Source organism: Penicillium cinerascens, assembly GCF_028974065.1.
Source record: "Penicillium cinerascens strain IBT 15544 chromosome Unknown contig_16_segment0_segment0, whole genome shotgun sequence".
Taxonomy (NCBI): domain Eukaryota; kingdom Fungi; phylum Ascomycota; class Eurotiomycetes; order Eurotiales; family Aspergillaceae; genus Penicillium; species Penicillium cinerascens.
Window position 1 is genome coordinate 154,500 of NW_026695286.1, and position 17,175 is coordinate 171,674.

At 51.7% G+C, this 17,175-nt stretch overlaps 8 protein-coding genes across 8 annotated transcripts; 5 read left to right on the forward strand and 3 right to left on the reverse strand.

The window, feature by feature from the left end:
• Positions 1 to 2: 2 nt before the first annotated feature.
• On the forward strand, positions 3 to 761 carry N7498_000049 (uncharacterized protein; the record flags this gene model as incomplete). Its single annotated transcript, XM_058447112.1, has 1 exon — positions 3 to 761. One exon carries the CDS (start codon positions 3 to 5, stop codon positions 759 to 761), a length of 759 nt encoding a protein of 252 aa, XP_058312523.1.
• A 630-nt stretch (positions 762 to 1,391) lies between these two features.
• Positions 1,392 to 2,907, reverse strand: N7498_000050 (Oxalate decarboxylase OxdC; the record flags this gene model as incomplete). The annotated part of the gene is made up of 4 exons (XM_058447113.1): positions 1,392 to 2,041; positions 2,095 to 2,281; positions 2,332 to 2,484; positions 2,539 to 2,907. 4 exons carry the CDS (start codon positions 2,905 to 2,907, stop codon positions 1,392 to 1,394), a joined length of 1,359 nt encoding a protein of 452 aa, XP_058312524.1.
• A 448-nt stretch (positions 2,908 to 3,355) lies between these two features.
• Positions 3,356 to 4,138, forward strand: N7498_000051 (YoaK family protein; the record flags this gene model as incomplete). Its single annotated transcript, XM_058447114.1, has 1 exon — positions 3,356 to 4,138. One exon carries the CDS (start codon positions 3,356 to 3,358, stop codon positions 4,136 to 4,138), a length of 783 nt encoding a protein of 260 aa, XP_058312525.1.
• A 653-nt stretch (positions 4,139 to 4,791) lies between these two features.
• N7498_000052 (putative integral membrane protein) lies at positions 4,792 to 6,148 on the reverse strand (the record flags this gene model as incomplete). The annotated part of the gene is made up of 5 exons (XM_058447115.1): positions 4,792 to 5,180; positions 5,238 to 5,302; positions 5,355 to 5,740; positions 5,791 to 5,901; positions 5,960 to 6,148. The coding sequence occupies 5 exons, from the start codon at positions 6,146 to 6,148 to the stop codon at positions 4,792 to 4,794; spliced, it is 1,140 nt and encodes a 379-aa protein (XP_058312526.1).
• A 1,180-nt stretch (positions 6,149 to 7,328) lies between these two features.
• On the reverse strand, positions 7,329 to 7,723 carry N7498_000053 (uncharacterized protein; the record flags this gene model as incomplete). Its single annotated transcript, XM_058447116.1, has 2 exons — positions 7,329 to 7,580; positions 7,664 to 7,723. The coding sequence occupies 2 exons, from the start codon at positions 7,721 to 7,723 to the stop codon at positions 7,329 to 7,331; spliced, it is 312 nt and encodes a 103-aa protein (XP_058312527.1).
• A 2,995-nt stretch (positions 7,724 to 10,718) lies between these two features.
• Positions 10,719 to 11,519, forward strand: N7498_000054 (SDR family oxidoreductase; the record flags this gene model as incomplete). The annotated part of the gene is made up of 1 exon (XM_058447117.1): positions 10,719 to 11,519. The coding sequence occupies one exon, from the start codon at positions 10,719 to 10,721 to the stop codon at positions 11,517 to 11,519; it is 801 nt and encodes a 266-aa protein (XP_058312528.1).
• Positions 11,520 to 13,013: 1,494 nt separating this feature from the next.
• On the forward strand, positions 13,014 to 15,983 carry N7498_000055 (uncharacterized protein; the record flags this gene model as incomplete). The annotated part of the gene is made up of 1 exon (XM_058447118.1): positions 13,014 to 15,983. One exon carries the CDS (start codon positions 13,014 to 13,016, stop codon positions 15,981 to 15,983), a length of 2,970 nt encoding a protein of 989 aa, XP_058312529.1.
• A 545-nt stretch (positions 15,984 to 16,528) lies between these two features.
• N7498_000056 (Sm-like protein LSM2) lies at positions 16,529 to 17,035 on the forward strand (the record flags this gene model as incomplete). The annotated part of the gene is made up of 3 exons (XM_058447119.1): positions 16,529 to 16,542; positions 16,608 to 16,858; positions 17,004 to 17,035. The coding sequence occupies 3 exons, from the start codon at positions 16,529 to 16,531 to the stop codon at positions 17,033 to 17,035; spliced, it is 297 nt and encodes a 98-aa protein (XP_058312530.1).
• Positions 17,036 to 17,175: the final 140 nt, after the last annotated feature.

The following is a 17,175-nucleotide window of genomic DNA, read 5'->3' on the forward strand; positions in this document are numbered from 1 at the left end:
GAATGGCATCTCCATTTATCTTCCACCTCTCCTCCTCGCTGGCTGCCAACCGGTACATGAACCTGTACTGGTCCGGTGACCAGAACACCAGCTGGGGTCACAATGACGGAATCAAGTCTGCCGTGACTGTCATGGGCCATATGGGTCTGTCTGGCTACGCACATGGCCACGTAGAGATTGGCGGATACACGACTACATGGGACAGCAATGGCGTCGTCAACCGTTCGGCTGAGCTTCTGGGTCGTTGGAGAGAGCTTTCCCCGGTTTCTAGCGTCGTCTTCCGGTCGCACGAGGGGAATGTTCCCCATGTCAACGCACAATTCTACACCAACTCATCGACGTATGCCTATTACGCATACAATGCCCGCATGTTCCGCAGCTTAGCGGCATATCAGCGCAGAATCCTTGATACCGAATGCAAGAATTTGGGATGGTCCTTGGTCAGAATGCCGGTCATTTACCACCCCGATGACGTGGGAGCAAAGGCCACCAGACACGAAAGCTTTCTCCTTGGGTCTGACTTGTACGTTCCAGCCGTGCTGGACCCCGGCTGTAAGTGTGTCGAGGTCTATTTTCTTGGCCAAAACCAGTCATATACACACGTGTGGTCCGGGTGGAGATACAAAGGTGGCCAGAAAGCTCGTGTTGTTGTACCCTATGGTAAGCCTGCTGTGTTCGTCGTGGTCCAGCCGAAGCACAACGATCTACGGGGCTTGCTTGAATTCGTTCGCAAGGAGAACACGGCCATGATATACGTTTGAGTGGCCCTATGACCGATAACCTGAACGACTTTGCCTGCTTTCCCGAAAAAGGGGTTCTGCCAGAGGTGGCAGAGGCTAAGAAGAGTATACTTGACTCCTCCAGGAAGGGCAAAGGGTCAAGCGAAAGGTCCTTATCTTGGAGAGAGCACGAGAGAAGAGGCGAAAGCTAGTACACTATCTACAAGGCCGGTGGTCAGCTAACCAGGAGGTCAACGAGGCTGAACGAGGCCCTATCGAAAACTCTTCCTATGTATATTTTATCACTCCAGTATTATCTGTTTCATCTGCCGGAGAGACCAGAGACACGGAGTGGACACACTGAACGTCAATCACTTGAAAGATGCACGGAATCATGGAAGTGAGCTGGAGGATAAAAAGTAAACAGCCTAGCAAAGCGAAGCATGTGTCTCGCTTCGTATATTGGCGATCTCTTGTCAAGCTTTTAACTCTGCCGATTATCAACTCTACCCTGAAACCTTAGTGACCGACATAAAAACTCCAAAACCGCAGAAGAGTATTTGATAGGTGCCGAACCATTTGAATCTAGAATGTACGGGTACACAGCCGCGTTCCTGAAGGAGACAATAGGGATGGGCGACTATGGCAGCAATTCGATCATAAAGCCCGACTCTATCGAGTGTCTTTGATAGGATCCTTTTCAGCCCCCTCAATCTGCTTTAAGAATGCATCTGCTCCGTCCGGGTCATTGGCAAAAATATGATCGGCGACCATTCGTTGAGGCGTCTCTCCAAGCCACTGGAACAACGAGAAGTCTTGGAATTTGTCTGCGCGGAAAATTTCAAGAACCTCCAGCGGCTCATCGTCACTCAGGTTCTCGATGAAATGGCCCATATTACGGGGAACGATGCCGACGTCTCCAGCCATGTAATCGAAGGTGCGAGCATTTCCTTCGGCGGCAAAAACGGTGACTCGGGCACGACCTTTTTTAAAGTAAGTCCATTCATCGGCGTTGGGATGCCAGTGCATTTCTCGCAGAGCGCCAGGTTCGATCTCCAAGTGGGCCGCAGCGACCGTAGAGGAGATGGGGAAATTGGTGGAGTCCGTGATTCGGACACGCCCGCCCGTCGTGCGAACGGGATCCTGGGCGTGCATACGGTGGGTGAAGCGAATCTTGGACTGGCGAAATCCGCGAGGTTTCTCGTGTTCGATAGGCCCCGGGAGCGACCCCCGGAAGATGTATTTCTCGGATGGAGGAATAGACTTGAACGCATCCGGTTTCAACCGGAAGTTTTCGGCCAGCACGGCCTTGGAGGTGTGAGCTAGAACTTGTTAGCGGGGGTCGCGTGCAAGACGTGACGGACGTAGTTCTCACCCATCCAATCCGTTAAGAGGAAGGTCGACTCCTCCGAGAAATGGCCGTTGTCAAAGATCAAAAGGAACTCCGTGCCATTGGGACTTAACCCTTGCAGTGAATGTGGGTGGCCAGCCGGGAAGTACCACAGATCTCCTGCCTCCAGATCGTCCATGAAGCTGCCACCGTCAGGGTCCAGGGCCGTCACCTAGACTGAGGTCAGTCGGGAGTTGGCATGATCAGGGTCGCACCACTCACCCGTACCCGACCTGCAAGCACGTATGCCCATTCGGCTTCGGTGTGCCAGTGCAGCTCGCGGATGACACCCTCATCCAGGCGCATGTTGACACCTGCCAGTTCACGACTCGTGGGCAACTCCCGGATCGTGGTCTGTCGTGTCCATCCGCCTTCCTACAGTACCGGTCAGACAAGTCCGTTTCCCGCGGCACGAGTCGAAGTCCCTACCTCGATGCGCACATGCGAGTCAGCAAAACTCCAGCGCATGTTTGACATGCTGCCATGATCCGTGCTTGGGGGCCGGACCAGATCGGGATTCTGGCGCTCGCGGTCCTTGTTCCTCGGACCCTCCACAGTCGCACCTTCGCCGTTTCGGAACGGCAACGGCTGTCGACCCTGTCCGACCGAATCTATCTTGTGATCATACGGGTCGCGGTGCCCCGGGCTAAAGGGCGGGCTACCGAACACCTCCTGGTAGTTACCGGGAGGCACTTGCAGCAATTGTTGGACCGCACGGTCGGGAGCTGGGATAGCAAATGCGCCGAGAAGCAACCCCAGATTCACCAGGGCAGCCGTCTGCTTTGACAAGACGTGCATCCTGTTATGCCGATATGCTGATATCCTAGGATCCTTGTCAAGTCGAGTTCAGGGAAAGATAATGAACTAGCAACCCTCGCGCCCATTTTAGCCCGGTCGTTTGCCTCGCCATCCCTCCCTAATCTCCCCCACTCGAGACGCGTCAACTTCCTCCCGGAGACCTCCGGCAGTGAACCTTGAATTATCGAGCGTTTGCAACAATTCTCATTGGGAGTTCCACTCCGCGTCCTCCAAGTTGGAGTAAGGTCAAAGCTTAACAATTCGCCTCGGCGATCAAGTATGCGGTGGACTGACCCCTCACCCCCACTCGGTGGACCTATGACGCATGGAAATTGGACTCCGTGCGGGGAGTTGAGCGGAACGAAAAGCAAAGTCCCCGCACGACGGGTGTGATTTCCAGGTACATATTGCCAAACTGCCGTGAAAGCTTCACTGTTCTTCCCAAATCATGCCTTCGTTACCCACCGAGACCGACGCGTTGTTAGGTGGTGAGCGGCCGCGGTCGCGCCGTCTGTCACGGTATCTGCGGCATGACCTCGATCCACACTACGGAGACTTGCTGTTGCTGTTTTGCTATATCATTACTGGCCTGCTCGACAGCTCGGCGGTTTTTATCTGGGGCTCCTTCGTCAGTATGCAGACCGGAAATACCGTCTATTTTGGGCTGGGTCTGGTTGGAAGTGACGACGACCGATGGATCAAGTCCGGCATCTCCATTGCGAGTTTTTGTCTTGGATCCCTCTGTTTCGCCGCTTTTCACCGTGCCTTTGCGCCGCGACAACGTTGGGTGCTATGTGCATCATTCATTGTGCAATTGATCTGTATTATCGGCGCAGCCTTGATTGTTACCATCTATCGACCGGTCCGCGATGCGCCCCTGAGCTGGTTGGTACTGGTGCCCCTGGCTTTGGTAGCATTCCAAAGCAGCGGACAGGCAGTGACCAGTCGTGTGTTGAATTATAACGGCCTTACCAGCGTCGTTCTTACGAGTATCTACTGCGATCTCTTTTCTCATTCGGACTTCTTGTCTCCCAAAGTGATCGCTCATGTCGAGGAGCTGCGTCGAGCAGGCGCCGTGGTTTGTCTGTTGTTCGGGACAATCCTAGGTGGACTCTGGGCGCATAGCTCCGTCGGTATGATGGGTGCTCTCTGGACAGCAGCGGCTCTAAAAGGGATGATCGTGCTTGCGTGGTTTGGTTGGAAGGCTAAAGATGGTGATTCGGATCAATAATAAGTGAAGAGCTTCCCGGGCTAAGTAATCCTCCGACTGGAAGTGTAGGTGAACCACCGGCCCTGGGAGAGTGGATGAAAAAGAAAAGCCATGACGACCATATACGAACGGAGGGCTGACAAAATATACAACATCACTACGGTCTACCGCCGTCCATAGGTGTTTTTAGATTTACAGAGCAATTTGGATCACCTCGACTTTGATTACAAGCCGTGAGACATCAACGTATCTTTCAGATGGCTCCTCACACCAGAGCGAGCTCCAATCACCAAGGAAAAGTAGCGGTCAATTAAGTGCAACCAGATGCCCTACTACACTCGGTAAAAATTCAATAAATATGCCATGGTCGCAATTCGGGCGTTGGATCATGACCCATGCAGTCCACACCGCCGATACGCCCGGTCACTTGACTCTCATCCCTCTTTGGCGCATCCCGAACAATTTGGCTTACATAGAACCCACCGGCGCCACCGATAGCGGTAATCTGCTGTTGTATTTTTACAAACTCGAAATGAGTTCCCTGCAGGACGGCTTTCACTGCTCAATGGCATTGCTAATATAGAAACAAAATGGCATGAAACAAGTCCTTCGTGATCATCAAGTGGTATGTATGTTATTTGTACATAAAGCATTAACGGGGATAATGTATCGAATTATTCATCACGCACAGACACACGAACGGACCGTTCAACTTTCCATGCACTTCGATTATTGTCGTTCGGGTTGAGATCCTCCTCGCTGCTGGTCAGATTCGGCCGATGACTTCCCATGATGGTGGTCGTCACCCCGTGATAGTCGTCAAGCTCGTTGCCGGCCCAGAGCCGGTGTACGTCTTCTCGGTCCTCGTGTTTCGATCGCGAGGAACGGTGGAGACCCGGCGGCGCATTGCTGGATAGGGGAAAGGGTCCGGGGTTGCGACTGCGGGAGGCGGAGGAATTATCGCGTAGGAATCGGATGAGGGGGCGGAGGGTGGTGAGACAGCCGGCTGTGATGCCCAGACCGGCTTCGACGTTGGACCAAATCGAAATTTGGTAGGTATTATCTAGGGTGTTGTCAATGAAATTGTCCGACTCCATTTGCGAACGGGAATTCCCCTTACACAAAAACTCCCGGTCCTTGTAGTTGGGGACGAATGGGATACGAATGATGACCGCCGCACTCGCGCTGCAGAGGTCGATTAGTACACACCAGAGACGGGACGGAGGAAGCAACAAACATGCAACCGATTCCGAGAATGCCGACAATGGCAGCCTTGGTGCGCTGATTCATGCGCAAGTTCCAAATCAACGCCACCGGCAGAAGGCCGATGGTCAGATCGGTGAGGGCGGCACCGACACTGTACAAGTATGCGATCCCGATGAGTAGATTTTTGTCGATACAGGTGCCCTGCTCCGAAAGTCGACTCCAAAAGTAGTCGACCGGATTACATTGGAAGATGGTGAAGAACAAGAAGATCAGGCCGATTGCTGCGGACAAAGTCATGGCGCCGAAGATGATCCAAGCGTGAATGCGATCGACGGTAATGCGAAGAAGGGTGATGCAGACGGACAGCTTGGCTATGACGCAGGTAATCACGTAGAAAACCTGACCAAGCCACCAGCACTGGATATGCGATTAGCGAGTGGAGCAGCATGGGAGACCAGAAGACAAACCAGAAGGGCCTTGTGGAAGTTGTGCGGCTCTGCAGCGAAGTACAGCAGTTTTCTTCCCATTCCGTATTTCGATCCCAGGATTCCGCAGATGGCGAAGGCGAGGTTAAAGGCCTGAGTTGCAAAACATGTATCAGTGATCGTCTTTCTCCGGCTGTCTAGCATCACCCACCATCGCAATAAGCATCAGCTTATCATCCCAGCCAAACGCCCGCACAACTCGCGTTCGAACAAAGCATCGTAGACCGACGCTGACAAGTGAAAGGGCGAGGAACACAACGGTGACCACCAAGATAGCTTGGCTGCGACTATCGTCGTTCACAGCCGCCAAGATGGCCTCTTTGCGGCTATCGGCGTCCATAACGGTATGGAGGGGATCGTGATTCCATCCGCATGGGTGATTAGAGGGAGTGATTGACGAGGGGACCCAAAAACCGAAAGGTGAGACTGGGCCCCTACGCGACTCTGTTTCCTGGAGATCCCCACACTACTACGGAGTACTGCCGGCTGTGATGTCCATGAAACCCTTTAGGAGAGCTAAATTCATTGGTACCGAGTGCATGGAGCCACAGCCCCTGCAGCAAGAACAATAACCCCGGTACGGGTGGGGGATATTGATCCCTAGGGCCGAGTCTATTCGTCGATCGACACGCGAGATGAACCACACTGGACTACCGAGGTAGTTTCAGAGGGCCACGAAGAGCCGACAGCCGTTGATACCCACGATTATTATTTGGAGACTCGGAAGAGTTTGAATGGTTTGGGCCACCATGTGGGACTGTCCCAGGCATCCGTTCCCGCCTTCAAATGATTTGACCCCGTTCGTCCATCGTCGCGTCTCTGAGGAACAGATAATCGAACCAAGCGATGGTCTCAGTAATTCCTGTACGGACACTGGGTAGCCGCTTCGGCCTTCCGCATACTCCGCACATGCCGGTAATATTGAGGTGATTGGTAGTGGCGTTTGTCTACCCGGAAGGTGGCCCGTTCTAGCAACTCAGCCCGTCTCATGTGGAGACAGGACGGCATGGTCCATAAATCGTGCCGAGAATTTCCATAAACCTAGGGATCCTAATTGTTTCTGAACCTCGGGCGACAGTTATGAGAAGATGCCTGGAAATTGCAATGCATCGGGGCGGAGCCTTGGAATTATATACTTTCCTTTTTCGGAATAACTACAGGATTGGTGTGGATCTAAATTTCAAGCCTATCATAGCTAGCGTCAATGGGCAAAGCTTTTACGATGAATTTGGAATTCTACAAGACTAGACGCGCCATCTTATAGTTTGCAGTCCATAAATCGTGCCCGGTACGCTATTGTACGTCAGTCCCCAGAGAATGCCTGTCCGTGCGCGTCTACGGGCCCACTGAGATAAGCAGCCGGGCGCCACATCTTCAAGAGCCATAGGCTTTACACGCGAGGAAAACCGGTGCTCGGATTCCCGAGACTGCGAGACTTGGACGCACATGATATTCAGATAATTATTTAATGGAATGCTCTCTAGTGTATCGTCTTGTTTTGAGAACCCCCACCGCTTCCATCAACCCTTATAATCAAAACATAGACCGTAGTTGAGATCCTTGCAGAGGTAGATATACTCCGGGAAGATGTCATAAGCATTATCCGCTTGCTCAGTCCGCCACATATCCTCAGCATTAGTAGTGATGGGCTGCATGTGGGTGTTATAAGGATAACTCTCCTCCACGGCAGGAAGAAGGACCTCACTCCAGAACAGCCGGCCGATGTGAACCACGTTGCCGGTGCCCACCTCGGGGAACTTATCCGGTGGGAGCTTTGCACCCAGTTAGGTCAACAGGTAAGTGGGGGTAGTGCATCTCCCATAGAGTAGTTTTTACGTCTTCTAAGGCACTGTACTCCGCCGAATGTAACTCGTCGACAGTGTTTCCCAAACGCCATATCGCACGGTCGCAACATTTGTATTACTGACTGGCTGTAGGAGCAGGGAGTAAAACGGCGACTCAACGGCCTCGCCAAGATGTCACCATCGCCTGCAATGTTGCTTGCCATTCAATTACATAACTTGAGCTAGGATAGTTAGATATTTTGATATTTTTGATTATGATATTAGTCTGCCAATTTGCTGTCTCGCTTTCTAGGCACACATGTAGCCTAGCCTTCATCTATGCAAGACTGCGCCACCTGAGCACATGGAATGTCCTGAACCACCTGGCACCCTTGGCTTTATGGACGCTATTCAATCTCTAGTTATATCACAGCACCGCGCAGGTGTCCATTCATCATTCCCGTGCATTTGGAACACATCCAGGACAACTTGGGTTTCTTGATGAAATGTCTTTGGGCAGTTTTTGCCATGCTTTTGTATTCATATTCGATGCTCCAAGCCCAGTCAGGATTTTGCAGTCAATTTATCAGTATTCCTTGTAGTAGCAGTTTGAAAGCCGTCTACCTAAGTGTTTCATCTTTTGGATCTGCCATTACGGCTAATTGAACTGTCACAAGCCAGCTTCACGAATAGGCAGTGTGAACCGTAACATTCAAATCAGGGTTTCCAACCTGATATCTCACGTGATTGTTGAGAGATAAGTCGCATGATTGAGGGTGAATGTCCTTGCATCCAATGTAAATGCCGCTGTTCATCTTCTAGGTACCTGCTCAACATGGCCTCCTCTTGGAGCATGACATGATTACCAGGTCATCTCAGCGTTTGAATCCAAGCATAGTAGGATAGATCTGAGCTTATAATCAGCCAGACTTTTAATCCTACTCAACGGGATTTTGGGCTTTTTCGGGTCCACGGAAATCATGTTTGACATTTGGAAAAGGCGTACCGTATATAGCGCAATCAGTGACACCTAACTCTGCACCACAACATTGAAACATCCAACCCTTCTGTAAACCACTTAATAGTATGCTTGACACATTCAGACAAAACAGGAGAAATGTATTGCGGAGCAAATTTTTGTCACGGCCCTTGGGAGCTTTTCGCCTGCAGCCTTGCCCTTCCTTGGCCTTTTGAGGACCTGTCGATGTAGGAAAATTCCAGATGCCAGCACATTACCACAGAATAAGTGAGAATGAAGGCTAAGAATTGTTGAGATGAAGATTAAATATTGCAAGGACCAGGACGAATGTGTCAAACCAGGACATCTATTGGTCATTTCTGCTCGCGCTTGAGTGGTCACGAGACCGTCATAAACTAGACACTCGAGGTGATGTTCATTTACCGCTGGGTGTATAGGTATGTGGGTCTTCCAAACGATGGAATGGAGACCTTCGAAACACGAAAGCTGATCCGCTTTTGCAATGACGCATGCTATGATGATGGTAAGTGGTCGCTGGGAATTCTTAAGTTTGCCTCTGGTACTCTATTTGTTACAAAATCGGTCTACTGCTTTAAGCTAGGACTGAGGAGTAGCTGGGTATATTACACCAGAAGCTATTTCAACCGTGGGCCCGTTGGGATTTAGATGGCAGCATGTAATTACTGTTATAATATCCAAGCGATGAATATTTCCTGCCATTTAAATTTCAACATTAGAACACGAATTTGTGATCCTGGGGGCATCATATGTAGTCAGATGATAGAGAATAAGGTCAAAATGCCTATGTGTAATATCTTCAAGACTCACTTATCAGAGTGCGCGATAACCCAAGGGCCGAGACTTGAAGGATTATGTATCAGTCTTCTCTAACTGCTGGTCTTGGTAGCGTAGAGAGTGGACAATATAACTGACATGAGGCACATGGTGAGTGTCAAACCCCACTTGTGATTTGTGCTCTAATTGAACCTATAACCGTCAATACCATCTATCTAGGGGCTATTTCCGAGCTTCTGGCTCACGAATCTTCGGAGCTGCCGGGCCTGTCCCAGGTATGAAGCCAACATGACCGATGTGCGTTTCTCGATTGAAGAAAGACCGCACCCCGCCATGAGATCAGCAAGTTACAACCATAATTAACCCCTCAGAGCCGAAGGGGGTGTCCATAGATTGATAAGGAAGATTTGGTTATGATGTAGCGTGGAAACAGTGGAGGACCGGTGTATACAGTAGCTTCACTCGGTGGCTCCACATCCGCAGTTTTGTCTTCCTATGATCGAAACTCAGCACGGCGAGTGAATAGCATTCATTTCCGGCCCAGGGAGGAGCCAGACATTATCTATTGTTGAAGTGAATAGATGAATCAACTCCGGTTCACAGCGAGCTTCCTATATCTCCCGATTTCGTCATGGTGGAACCTTTGTTGATTCATTTCCGCGATGAGTTCATGGACCGAGATGAATATTTACCCCTGTGGATCGTAACAAAAGCACTAGCGACACATTTTGAAGATTCATGTTCTACCTTTTTACTTTTTCTAATTCAACGAGCACTAAGAGTGTCCTGTAACGAGGACCCTTCCGATCGACTTGGAATGTTGAAAAGTGCGGGGCGATCCGCTCATCCATGAGTTAGACAATCAACCCTCGGATTTTTTTAACCTATCTTCCAAACTTGGCAATTTGGAGCAAACAGTAAGATTTTAGCTTGTTTTATGTTCCCGAACGATTTTCGGCCCGATGAGATCAATATCCAACACCTCTTGAGGCAGGTCCGGCAAGTCATGACATCATAGCTCCGCCGTCATCCACTGTGACATTCCCACGTCGTTGATTTCTTGTTCCGGGATTTTCTAGATTGAGCGAATCAGGACCGAGTGACATAATGCTGTACAACAAGACTAGGCGCACGAAAGACTCGTGTTGACAGCGAATCAAATGCACGCATAAAGACCAGGGTGCCCCGTTATTAAGTCATTCCCGGAGGGGCTTGTCAAAGAGAGGGGTATATTTAAGCCCACGCCTTTCTCTATTCCAACTCTCACATCTCTATCTTCTCTACTTCATCCTCTCCTGTCCAACCCTCTGAACTTGGATTCAATTCAATAAAAATCTATCCATACACCAACCATGCCTATCCCTGTCCCCAAAGCCGAAAGCTTGAAGGAGCTCCTCAGCCTTAAGGGCAAGGTCGTCGTGGTCACCGGTGCTTCCGGCCCCCGTGGAATGGGTATCGAGGCTGCTCGTGGCTGCGCTGAAATGGGCGCGGACGTCGCTATCACCTACTCCTCTCGAGCCGAGGGCGGCGAGAAGAACGCCAAGGAGCTCGGGGAGCAATACGGTGTCAAGGCCAAGGCCTATAAATGTGACGTGGGAAGCTGGGAGAGCGTGGACAACTTCGTCAAGACCGTCATTAAGGACTTCGGCAAGATTGACGCCTTTGTCGCCAACGCCGGGCGCACAGCCAGCAGCGGTGTCCTTGATGGCTCCGTGAAGGACTGGGAAGAAGTTATCCAGACCGATTTGACTGGAACTTTCCACTGCGCCAAGGCTGTCGGAGCCCACTTCAAGGAGCGGGGCACCGGTAGCTTCGTCATTACCTCCTCCATGTCCGGCCACATCGCCAACTTCCCCCAGGAACAGACCTCCTACAACGTGGCCAAGGCGGGCTGTATCCACATGGCACGATCGCTCGCCAACGAGTGGCGCGATTTTGCCCGCGTCAACAGCATTTCTCCCGGTTACATCGACACTGGATTGTCTGACTTTGTCGACCAGAAAATTCAGGATCTGTGGAACTCGATGATCCCCATGGGCCGCAACGGTCAAGCCAAGGAGCTGAAGGGCGCCTACGTTTATCTGTGCAGCGACGCTAGCACCTACATGACCGGAAACGACTTGCGCATCGACGGTGGATACTGCGTGAGGTAAATGATTCTTGTACATAAAATGATTTATGGCCTACGAAATAAAGCCCTGTTTAATAATTGCCAGCTTGCTTTTTCGTTGGTGGGGCGCGTGGGGGCCCATGGATCACCAGCCACCTTGGTCTGTTATCACCTAACGACCAACTAACTCGCTCGCGTTATGAAACAAGTTTCAAAATTGATTAAATTGTATTGGCGGTTGCCTCTTGCCGTCTTCATAAACTTCTTCGATTTACTTTCACCGTATTGATTTTGTCGATCGTTAGCTTTCTTCCCTTGCTGCACGAGCCCTTCCCGTAATTGTGACTGCGACAGCATACGCGTCCACTGAAGTAGAGGCAAATTTGCGTGCCGGAATATTCGTGGTCAATAGGATACCCACTTGGCGTAGGTCCTGGTAGCGGGAAGAAAGCCCGGATAAACGCAAGAAGCACGGTACAATCTTAGAGAGTAGAAGACCTCATGTGATATACTATGCTGAGACGCGAACGACAAAAAATCATTTCGTAATTTTCTTTTCAACAATAGGCCAGGAAGTAAGAACGCCATAGAACCAGCGCTGGTAGAAAAAAAGGAAATGGAAAAGGTCAGAAAGACAAAAAGGCAAAACTGAAATCAAGAATAGAGAATAAATTAAGCCAACAACCACAGACGGAGATGGCCTAAAATCAAATCGAACGCAGAATATATTGTTCGCTCGAGAGTGACGGTTAAGATCCATATGCGACCGTACTAATTAATTAGCTCGAACTAATATTAATACGGCCTGATTAATCCCACGGCGTTGGAGGACACTTACCCCCTCTTTCTACCCCTCTCCTGCATCATTGCGCACTAATTACCCCATTTTTCGCGGGCGCGTGTGCCCGAATTGGTGATATTGATCGCACGGACCTCACAGTGGCTAAAAATAAAAGGCCCAGCGCTTAGACGTTGCCAATCACTGGCCTCTTCACCTTTGTGCCCGCAGTTCAGCGGTTCGTCACATTTTTCCGTGCCCTGATTCGTGGCTGGCTACTTAATTGCTCGCCATACAGACCGGCCCTCAGTCGGCCCAGGCGGGAAACGTCGCTGGGCGACACGCCCACTCGTTCCTGGCCAATGAGCGTAGGGTCTCGTGAGGCCGATGAACTAGCGGTGCCCAATGTTGCAGTAGTTTTCTGCTCCGGATGACCGTGAACAGGGATCGGCTCCTCCCCTGCGAATCCCCCGCGGGTCGAACGCGCCCGATCAAGAGTATATAGTCCTCCACGACGACCGAAGCCCTTAGTCAAGTCTCGCGTCCTTCATTTCGTCATCCTGGTTTTGGTGCTTGCTAGTCGCATGCTCTGGTAGCTGTGGCTTGTTTTTATTTTGCATTTACGTTCATATCTCTTTCGATTACGCCTTACAGACACCGTTGACCGGTGTCTATGCAGTTTACTACGTCCTTGAGATACCCATAGATCGTCAAACTCTGGAGTTTGATTCAACCCAACATTCGAAAGGGCAGTGCAATATGACTGATACACTTCGCCTCTCGAATGCACGATGCCCGCCCCTTCGGCAGGCCCGGGGGACGGTGCTTAATACCATAATGGAAGATACCCGTGAATCACACTTCGCACCCAAGAGCTGTGCCAGTCCACCGCAGAAGAGCTTCATGACCAGCCCCAAGTTGACTCTCAAGACTAGTGGGCTTTCGCCGCCTACCAATCCTCGACTCGCCCGGCTGATGTCGCCTCTTTCTGCGGGCACCACTTCCTCATGTTCGGATACGGAATGGCAGCAACAGATGCAGGGGTTCGACGACCTTTACGACGCCACGGACGACGAAATCTCGGCTGATGACGAGACCGAAATCAGTGATACGTGCTTCTCCGCGCCGGGGTCCAGGCCCGGGAGTTTGGTGACACCAGTCACAAGGAATTCGGTGACCTCGACGAGCAGTCGCGGTAGTCGCAAACGCATGCTGACTCTTGACATCCCCTCACCCACAACATGGCCCTCCATGAATGGAACACACAAGAGTTCACCCATTCCTCCGACTCCGCCATCCAAGATTCCTGTCTCCCCCGCGGCACTTTCGATGCTTGCTCGCTCAGTGCCTGCATCCCATGCTCCGCCCTCGCTGGATGGGAGTATATCCTCCGATCAGGAGTCTAATCTCAGTGCCTTCACTCTTGACACACATTCCCTTCCTGATACTAATTGGGACTTGACGGATATCCATGTGCGGCCCGATCTGGATGGAAGCCAAGATGGAGACCCAAGAAATGAGGACGGCAATCAAGATCTTCAAGAGGTGCCGATTGCCATCGAGAGCCCGCAGGATGATTGGCGCCACGTTCTTGGTCGATTCCCTCAAATCCCCAGCGCTCTTCAAGATCATCTGGAAGAAGAGATTTCTCGAGAACCGACTCCGTCAGATCGGGGAATCTACCTGCCTGACAGTGCACTAGCAATGCTGCACCATATCCCTCTCAATGGCACTCCAGAGGCATGGTCTGAAACTTCCGAGGGGAATGACGAGATGTGGCAGCTCCAAGCAACCCCAAGCCGCCCTCGAAGCGCAGACGGTATCACACCAGCTTCAGAATTGTCCGGCTACAGCTTCAGTGAGCTGAGCATCCCTTCACCTGGTGGATTCTTCGCTTCGCTCGCCCCTCGTGCTCGCCACACATGGTCGATTCCAAATCATAATCAGCCTCCGTCATCAGCCGTGGCCGAAGGTTTCTATAATTTGCCATGGCCACGGGAGGAAGGAGAGATTGTCGAGCAGGTAATTGAATTGCCCGAACATCCCCAGGAGGATCCGGTCACGGCCGTTCGGGATGATAATGGTCCACCAACTGCCATTCGACTTCCCTGTGAAACACCAACTCGCCCTGTCGCGCATCAAGATAGCCCCATGAGCGCAACCTTTGAGGCCGTTCAAGAAATCACGACGTCTGGTAATGTGTACGAGTACGATGATACGTATGACCACGAGCTCCAGGAGCGTGCTGCCGCCAGTCTTGATCGAACCAGTGTCTGGCTCGCTGCCCAAGCGTCGTATCTTGCCGCCCTTAATGAGACCAATCCCGTCAACGACCTTAATCCCAGTGAGGTCTCGATGCATGTTGAACTCGATGAGTCTGCTGAACATCAAGACGGTGCCCCGAAAAAAACCGTTCGATTCGTTGAGGGTGTACCTGAACCTATCAGTCCCAAGCCGCCCGTTCTTGCTAGCAAGGACTCAATTTACTGGCGAGGCTTCCAGTCCCTTCGACAACGAGCTGGCAAGGGTGATGGTTTCTTGCACCGGAACATGCGCTTTGATGCGATCCAGTCCTTCCGACTGGGTTTGGTTGACATGCACATTAATTGTTTGATGGGCAAATACGAGCTCGTCCGTCCGGAGCGGCCTGCATACAAGGGCCCTTTCTCTCAATCGCCACGCAAGTCGATCATCACCTCCGTCCTGGCTGAGAAAGCACAGTTCTCCAAGCTTGAGAAGGAGCAGCTCGTCCTCGCCCAGCTTTGCCAACCCATGTGGGCCATGGATGCTCTGCGGTATTTGAACGGCGGGAAGCTACTCACCAGCCCTGCCGGAAAGCGACTTGCGCGCACCGAGAGACCGCACTGCACGGAACGGCCACGACGTCGTATGGACCGGATATTGGATCTCGGCGGCCATGCATCATGTGAGTGGGCCTGGGAAGCTGCCATTGAGTTCCCGAACGCTACGGTTTACTCTGTTGTCACCAAGAACCAGACCCTGAACAGCGGTATCAAGGGGCCCCCCAATCACCGTGTGGTTTCCGTTGCGAATCTATGGGAGTTACCATTCGGTAACTGTAAGTTCGATGTCATCAGCACGCGTTCCTTGCATGCTCTGTTGAAGACAGAAGCACCCACTGGATTCGACCGGGATGAGTATGACCTGGTCCTGAAGGAGTGCCTCCGCTGCCTTCGACCAGGCGGCTTCCTCGAGTACATGGTGCTCGATGCGGAGATTTCTCGCGCCGGCGCATATGCCGCGGCATCATCGGTCGAGTTTGCATTCAACCTACGTACTCGTGGCTATGATCCCGTCGCCTCGAAGACCTTCCTCTCTCGTTTGCGAAACAGCGGCTTTGTCGGCATTAAGCGTGCCTGGATGTTCCTCCCTACGGGAGTGGAACCCAGCGAGCCACAGCCGCCACGAGAGACACCAGCTCCTCGTGTACCAAGTCAAATTGAGGAGTACGAGGCAGTGCAGGGGCCGATTGGAAGCACGGGCGATATCGCCAATATGACTGGTCTGCTTGGTGGGTGGATGTGGGAGCAGTGGCTTGTCAAGCTCCGCCTGGACACGGGCCGGGACAAAGCCAAATTGCTTGAGGGACTTGGAACAATTTTTGATGAGGGCCGGAAAAACGGAGCAGGCTGGACCTGCTTGTCCGGGTGGGCGATGAAGCCGAAGCGCACTAGAGTTGCCCAGCCCCATAGGCCGGGGATGATCTGAGATGCATTGATTCGATGTTGATAAGTTACCTTTAGTTATTTGTGCCCAGGTGGCCATCCCACTTAATGTAATGCGAGATGAGAGATGCCAGTTGCCATTTCCAAGTGTAAATATAGATCTTATTCTCTGCAAGCTTGGTTTATATATTTGACGGATGCCAGACCGCCCACACGTCGGTGGCAGCTTCACCAGCTCGGGCGGTGAATGTATTGCAAAAAGGATTTTGAAGACATGGGTTGAAGGGAAGAATCGACTTGTTTGAGACTACCATTTCTTGGCCATTTGAAAGTGATACCGATTGAGTTGAGTTGTGCTGTGCCCAGTTGTACGGTATCGTAAGCGCGGAGTGGGTCACGTGACCACGACACTCCATCCCTGCTCTCCACAGCATCGCAGTTCGAATCTTCCCATGACCTTCGTCGTTTCATGTCCACAGTTCAACCCGTCCGAGAAAGTGACTGATAGTCTTGAGGCTATTTCAGCTTTGCGCAATTCTTCATTTCTGATCGCAAGCCGCCCCGCCCCCCGGGCTCACCTCCCCCATCATGCTTTTCTTCAGGTAAAGGCCCAGCCCATTGCGCAAGGCAATGTCTACGATTTGTGCTGATACCGCGCCCTTTACAGCTTCTTCAAGACTCTCACCAACCAGACCGTCACCATCGAGCTCAAGAATGACATCCGCATCCGTGGAATCCTGAAGTCGGTCGATCAGTACCTCAACATCAAGCTCGACGATGTCGAGGTGTTGGACTTGGCACAGTACCCGCACCTGTCATCAGTGAAGAACATGTTCATTCGTGGCAGCGTGGTGCGCTACGTGATGCTCCCACGGTCGGAGGTTGACGTGGGGCTACTGGAGGACGCTACACGGCGGGGTAAGTGATGCGCTCTACCGCGTCTTGTTCATGGAGACTCGATAGCCATTGAGAACTATCTGCTCCTGACAGCTTGCCGTCGGCTGCTGCTAGGCCGTCTTTGACTCTGTTGCGAGCGTGCGCTAACCAGCTATTCTTCCTGCAGAGGCTGCCAACCAAGCCGGCAAGGCCCGGTAAATTACCACGACCCTTACGCTATACACCGAACATCTATGAAATAATTCCGCTTGAGGCCTTCTCACCATGCGATGTCCCGGACCGAGAAAATGGGCAGGTTGTGCAGCCATCAACTTGTAAGAGTCACCACGACGGCAAAT